Consider the following 7,955-nt stretch of genomic DNA (forward strand, 5'->3'; position numbering starts at 1 on the left):
CTCTGGTCTATAGTAGTACACTATATAGGGAATAGGGCTCTGGTCTAAAGTAGTACACTAGATAGGGAATAGGGCTCTGGTCTATAGTAGTGCACTATATAGGGAATAGGGCTCTGGTCTATAGTAGTACACTATATAGGGAATAGGGCTCTGGTCTAAAGTAGTACACTAGATAGGGAATAGGGCTCTGGTCTATAGTAGTACCACTATATAGGGAATAGGGCTCTGGTCTATAGTAGTACCACTATATAGGGAATAGGGCTCTGGTCTATATTAGTACACTATATAGGGAATAGGGCTCTGGTCTATAGTAGTACACTATATAGGGAATAGGGCTCTGGTCTATAGTAGTACACTATATAGGGAATAGGGCTCTGGTCTATAGTAGTACACTATATAGGGAATAGGGCTCTGGTCTATAGTATTACACTATATAGGGAATAGGGCTCTGGTCTATAGTAGTACCACTATATAGGGAATAGGGCTCTGGTCTAAGGTAGTGCACTATATAGGGAATAGGGCTCTGGTCTATAGTAGTGCACTATATAGGGAATAGGGCTCTGGTCTATAGTAGCACCACTATATAGGGAATAGGGCTCTGGTCTAAAGTAGTGCACTATATAGGGAATAGGGCTCTGGTCTATAGTAGTGCACTATATAGGGAATAGGGCTCTGGTCTATAGTAGCACCACTATATAGGGAATAGGGCTCTGGTCTAAAGTAGTGCACTATATAGGGAATAGGGCTCTGGTCTATAGTAGTGCACTATATAGGGAATAGGGCTCTGGTCTATAGTAGCACCACTATATAGGGAATAGGACTATGGTCTGAAATAGTGCACTATATAGGTGGTCTAAAGTAGTGCTGTATATCGGGAATAGGGTGTGATTTGGGACGCATTCTACATTAACATGGAGTGAGATTATTTATTATCCTATCTATAATGAGACAGTCAACACATTGTTGATCCTATCTATAATGAGACAGTCAACACATTGTTGATCCTATCTATAATGAGACAGTCAACACATTGTTTATCCTATCTATAATGAGACAGTCAACACATTGTTTATCCTATCTATAATGAGACAGTCAACAGTCAACACATTGTTTATCCTATCTATAATGAGACAGTCAACACATTGTTTATCCTATCTATAATGAGACAGTCAACAGTCAACACATTGTTGATCCTATCTATAATGAGACAGTCAACACATTGTTTATCCTATCTATAATGAGACAGTCAACAGTCAACACATTGTTGATCCTATCTATAATGAGACAGTCAACACATTGTTGATCCTATCTATAATGAGACAGTCAACACATTGTTGATCCTATCTATAATGAGACAGTCAACACATTGTTTATCCTATCTATAATGAGACAGTCAACAGTCAACACATTGTTTATCCTATCTATAATGAGATAGTCAACAGTCAACACATTGTTGATCCTATCTATAATGAGACAGTCAACATATTGTTGATCCTATCTATAATGAGACAGTCAACACATTGTTGATCCTATCTATAATGAGACAGTCAACATATTGTTGATCCTATCTATAATGAGACAGTCAACACATTGTTGATCCTATCTATAATGAGACAGTCAACAGTCAACACATTGTTTATCCTATCTATAATGAGACAGTCAACACATTGTTTATCCTATCTATAATGAGACAGTCAACAGTCAACACATTGTTGATCCTATCTATAATGAGACAGTCAACACATGTTGATCCTATCTATAATGAGACAGTCAACACATTGTTTATCCTATCTATAATGAGACAGTCAACAGTCAACACATTGTTGATCCTATCTATAATGAGACAGTCAACACATTGTTTATCCTATCTATAATGAGACTGTCAACACATTGTTTATCCTATCTATAATGAGACAGTCAACATATTGTTGATCCTATCTATAATGAGACAGTCAACACATTGTTGATCCTATCTATAATGAGACAGTCAACATATTGTTGATCCTATCTATAATGAGACAGTCAACACATTGTTGATCCTATCTATAATGAGACAGTCAACAGTCAACACATTGTTTATCCTATCTATAATGAGACAGTCAACACATTGTTTATCCTATCTATAATGAGACAGTCAACACATTGTTGATCCTATCTATAATGAGACAGTCAACACATTGTTTATCCTATCTATAATGAGACAGTCAACAGTCAACACATTGTTGATCCTATCTATAATGAGACAGTCAACACATTGTTTATCCTATCTATAATGAGACAGTCAACACATTGTTTATCCTATCTATAATGAGACAGTCAACACATTGTTTATCCTATCTATAATGAGACAGTCAACACATTGTTTATCCTATCTATAATGAGACAGTCAACAGTCAACACATTGTTGATCCTATCTATAATGAGACAGTCAACACATTGTTGATCCTATCTATAATGAGACAGTCAACATATTGTTGATCCTATCTATAATGAGACAGTCAACACATTGTTGATCCTATCTATAATGAGACAGTCAACATATTGTTGATCCTATCTATAATGAGACAGTCAACACATTGTTTATCCTATCTATAATGAGACAGTCAACACACTGTTTATCCTATCTATAATGAGACAGTCAACACATTGTTGATCCTATCTATAATGAGACAGTCAACATATTGTTGATCCTATCTATAATGAGACAGTCAACACATTGTTGATCCTATCTATAATGAGACAGTCAACACATTGTTTATCCTATCTATAATGAGACAGTCAACAGTCAACACATTGTTGATCCTATCTATAATGAGACAGTCAACAGTCAACACATTGTTGATCCTATCTATAATGAGACAGTCAACACATTGTTGATCCTATCTATAATGAGACAGTCAACAGTCAACACATTGTTGATCCTATCTATAATGAGACAGTCAACACATTGTTGATCCTATCTATAATGAGACAGTCAACACATTGTTTATCCTATCTATAATGAGACAGTCAACAGTCAACACATTGTTGATCCTATCTATAATGAGACAGTCAACAGTCAACACATTGTTGATCCTATCTATAATGAGACAGTCAACACATTGTTGATCCTATCTATAATGAGACAGTCAACACATTGTTTATCCTATCTATAATGAGACAGTCAACAGTCAACACATTGTTGATCCTATCTATAATGAGACAGTCAACACATTGTTTATCCTATCTATAATGAGACAGTCAACAGTCAACACATTGTTTATCCTATCTATAATGAGACAGTCAACAGTCAACACATTGTTTATCCTATCTATAATGAGACAGTCAACACATTGTTTATCCTATATATAATGAGACAGTCAACAGTCAACACATTTTTCATTATATCTATAATTTAATTTTAATTTAATCTTTATTTAACGAGGCAAGTCAGTTAAGAAGAAATTCGTATTTCCAATGACGGCCTCCCAAATTTCAAAAGTTTTCCTGCGGGGACGTGGGGCCTGGGATAATTGTTTTATTTTAATTTGTTTAATATAGATATAGGACAAAACACACATCACAACAAGAGAGACAACACTACACAAAGAGAGACCTAAGACAACAACACATCAAGGCAGCAACAAATGACAACACAGCATGGTAGCAACACAACATGACAACAACATGGTAGCAACACTGACTGACAACAACATGGTAGCAACACAACATGACAACAGCATGGTAGCCACACAACATCATGACAACAACATGGTAGCAGCACAAAACATGACAACAACATGGTAGCAGCACAAAACACGGTACAAACATTATTGGACACAGACAACAGCACAAAGAGCAAGAAGGTAGAGACAACAATACATCATGCAAAGCAGCCACAACTGTCAGTAAGAGTGTCCATGATTGAGTCTTTGAATGAAGAGATTGAGATAAAACTGTCCAGTTTGAGTGTTTTGTTGCAGCTCGTTCCAGTCGCTATCTGCAGCGAACTGAAAGAGGAGCGACCCAGTGATGTTCGTGTTTTGGGGACCTTTAACAGAATGTGACTGGCAGAACGGTGTTGTATGTGGAGGATAAGAGCTGCAGTAGATATCTCAGATAGGGAGGAGTGAGGCCTAAGAGGTTTGTATAAATAAGCATCAACCAGTGGGTCTTGCGACGGGTATACAGAGATTACCAGTTTACAAAGGAGTATAGAATGCAGTGATGTGTCCTATAAGGAGCATTGGTGTCAAATCTGATGGTAAAATGGTAAAGAACATCTAGCCACTCGAGAGCATCCTTACCTGCCGATCTATAAATTACGTCTCCGTGATCTAGCATGGGTAGGATGGTCATCTGAATCAGGGTTAGTTTGGCAGCAATGGTGAAAGAGGAGCGATTACGATAAAGGAAACCAAGTCTAGATTGAACTTTAGCCTGCAGCTTTGATATGTGCTGAGAGAAGGTCAGTGTACCTTCTAAACATACTCCCAAGTACTTGTATGAGGTGACTACCTCAAGCTCTAAACCCTCAGAGGTAGTAATCACACCGGTGGGGAGAGGGGCATTCTTCTTACCAAACCACATGACCTTTGTTTTGGAGTTGTTCAGAACAAGGTTATTAAGGGCAGAGAAAGCTTGTTAGACAATAAGAAAGCTGTGTTGTAGAGTGTTTAACACAAAATCCGTTGGAGGGGCCCGCTGAGTATAAGACTGCATAATCTGCATATAAATGGATGAGAGAGCTTCCTACTGCCTGAGCTAAGTTGTTGATATACATTAAGAAAAGCGTATGGCCTAGGATTGAGCCTAGGGGTACTCCCTTGGTGACAAGCAGTGGCTGAGACAGCAGATTTTCTGACTTTAAACACTGCACGCTTTGAGAGAGGTAGTTAGCAAACCAGGCCAAAGACCTCTCAGAGACACCAATGAGACAGTCAACAGTCAACACATTGTTCATCCTAAATATAATGAGACAGTCAACACATTGTTCATCCTAAATATAATGAGACAGTCAACACATTGTTCATCCTAAATATAATGAGACAGCCAACACATTGTTCTGGTATCGCTGAGAGTTGGGTTTGATGCCTCTTCTATGTGGTTAATTACTAAGCATCCTGCCACACACACACACACACACACACACACACACACACACACACACACACACACACACACACACACACACTTTTAATTACTGAGCATCTTAGTGACAGACAGGTCCTTTCAGCCCTGACACTTCCCAGAGCCCAGATCCCAGTTAACAGTGATTTCAAAGAGAAACACACATCTGCACACTCTGTCACTCTAATTCCATATATTTAATAAAACAACCAACATTTCCAGAGTGATCTGATGTCATCTGGGTTTGACATAGTGCAGTCAGATCCGATGTCATCTGGGTTTGACATAGTGCAGTCAGATCTGATGTCATCTGGGTTTGACATAGTGCCGTCAGATCTGATGTCATCTGGGTTTGACATAGTGCAGTCAGATCTGATGTCATCTGGGTTTTAAATAGTGCAGTCAGATCTGATGTCATCTGGGTTTGACATTGCGCAGTCAGATCTGATGTCATCTGGGTTTGACATAGTGCAGTCAGAACTGATGTCATCTGGGTTTTAAATAGTGCAGTCAGATCTGATGTCATCTGGGTTTTAAATAGTGCAGTCAGATCTGATGTCATCTGGGTTTGACATAGTGCAGTCAGATCTGATGTCATCTGGGTTTAACATAGTGCAGTCAGATCTGATGTCATCTGGGTTTGACATAGTGCAGTCAGATCTGATGTCATCTGGGTTTTAAATAGTGCAGTCAGATCTGATGTCATCTGGGTTTGACATAGTGCAGTCAGATCTGATGTCATCTGGGTTTGACATAGTGCAGTCAGAACTGATGTCATCTGGGTTTTAAATAGTGCAGTCAGATCTGATGTCATCTGGGTTTGACATAGTGCAGTCAGATCTGATGTCATCTGGGTTTTAAATAGTGCAGTCAGATCTGATGTCATCTGGGTTTGACATAGTGCAGTCAGATATGATGTCATCTGGGTTTGACATAGTGCAGTCAGATAGAGGGAACGAGGGAAAAGGGAAAATTCATGTCTTTGAAACTGGGGGACTGTCCTGAGTGGCAGTACGGCACCATGTTCCCTTTATAGTGCACCTATAGGGTGCCATTTGGGACGTAACCAGAGTTGAGTACAGAGACCACCCCAGCCACGGTCCCCCCCCAGCAGACCACCCCAGCTACGGCCCCCCCCCCAGGAGACCACCACAGCTACGGTCCCTCCCCAGGAGACCAGCCCAGCTACGGTCCCTCCCCAGCAGACCACCCCAGCTACGGTCCCTCCCCAGGAGACCAGCCCAGCTACGGTCCCCCCCCAGCAGACCATCCCAGCTACTGTCCCCCCCCAGCAGACCACCCCAGCTACGGTCCCTCCTAAGCAGACCACCCCAGCTACGGTCCCTCCTAAGCAGACCACCCCAGCTACGGTCCCCCACAGCAGACCACCCCAGCTACGGTCCCCCCCAGCAGACCAGCCCAGCTACGGTCCCCCCCAGCAGACCAGCCCAGCTACGATCCCCCCAGCAGACCACCCCAGCTACGGTCCCTCCCAGCAGACCACCCCAGCTACGGTTCATCTCCAGCAGACCACCCCAGCTACGGTCCCCCCCAGCAGACCACCCCAGCTACGGTCCCCCCCCAGCAGACCACCCCAGCTACCCCCAGACCACCCCAGCTACGGTCCCCCCCAGCAGACCACCCCAGCTACGGTCATAGTGGTCTGGACCACAGCATAATGACACCATAGTGGTCTGGACCACAGCATAATGACACCATAGTGGTCTGGACCAGGACATTTGTTCACCGATATCCCCTTCTACTTTCAAACAGTTAAATGATTTCTTTCTCAAGCCCTGAGGTACTTTGATCACTGGGATTTGATCAGTCACATTCCTAAATAAACACAAATAGGGTCAGGATCTGCCACATAGTTTTACAAGGGTTTGGTATTGATATCAGGAGGTATTGATATCGGGAGGTGTTGATATCAGGAGGTATTGATATCAGGAGGTATTGATATCAGGAGGTGTTGATATCAGGAGGTATTGATATCAGGAGGTGTTGATATCAGGAGGTATTGATATCAGGAGGTGTTGATATCAGGAGGTGTTGATATCAGGAGGTATTGATATCAGGAGATATTGATATCAGGAGGTATTGATAGCTGGAGGATTTTGATATCAGGATATCAGACCATATCAGGCCATTATGTTGGTTATGGGATATGATTGGTTGAATAATTATTTCCTATATTAGTCTACGACAGCTTTTTTTTCAATCTGAAATTAGTATTGAAAAATGATCTCCTATCAATCTAAGACTTCTATTAGAATTGATTACGAGAGTCAGTGTTCTAATTGATAAATGATTGATGACCCCTATAGGTTCAATGAATTACTACTAAATTTTCTCTGTTGTTGTTTCTTATGTATGAGTCAGTTTGCTAGCCTTTTTCCCTGGTTCCATCTTAGACTTAAGATTCAGCGGATGAAATCATCTGTTAAAATGAATGGTCATCTTTTCCCCCTCTCTGTCTTCCTGTTGGTGAGTAAAGCACGCACAAGCCTGTTAGGCATTAGATTACTGTCACAACTGGTAACAGTAACATTTCACTGATGTAGACATGCAATGGCTAGGCCAGCAGCATTCCCTTCATTCCTCCTCCCTCCTTCTCTCCTCCCTCCCTCTATTCCTCTTCCCTCCATTCCTACCTCCCCCCCTCCATTCCTCCTCCCTCTTTTCTCCTCTCCTTTCCTCCTTTTATCCCCTTCTCGCCCCCTCCTTCCCTTCTCTCCACCTCTCTCCTTCTTCTCTTCCCTCTCTCTATCCTCCTCCTCTCCTCTCCTCTCGAATGAAGAAAGGAATGGAGAGGAGAGAAGAGGGATGGAGACAGAGACAGAGGG

General features: G+C 41.4%; 1 protein-coding gene across 1 annotated transcript; it reads left to right on the forward strand.

Annotated features, from left to right (window-relative positions):
* The first annotated feature begins 6,085 nt into the window (after positions 1-6,085).
* On the forward strand, positions 6,086-6,788 carry LOC118940166 (proline-rich extensin-like protein EPR1). The gene is made up of 2 exons (XM_036948446.1): positions 6,086-6,120; positions 6,224-6,788. Exons 1-2 carry the CDS (start codon positions 6,086-6,088, stop codon positions 6,786-6,788), a joined length of 600 nt encoding a protein of 199 aa, XP_036804341.1.
* The last annotated feature ends 1,167 nt before the right edge of the window (positions 6,789-7,955 follow it).

Source organism: Oncorhynchus mykiss, chromosome 17, assembly GCF_013265735.2.
Source record: "Oncorhynchus mykiss isolate Arlee chromosome 17, USDA_OmykA_1.1, whole genome shotgun sequence".
NCBI classification, from domain to species: Eukaryota; Metazoa; Chordata; class Actinopteri; order Salmoniformes; family Salmonidae; genus Oncorhynchus; species Oncorhynchus mykiss.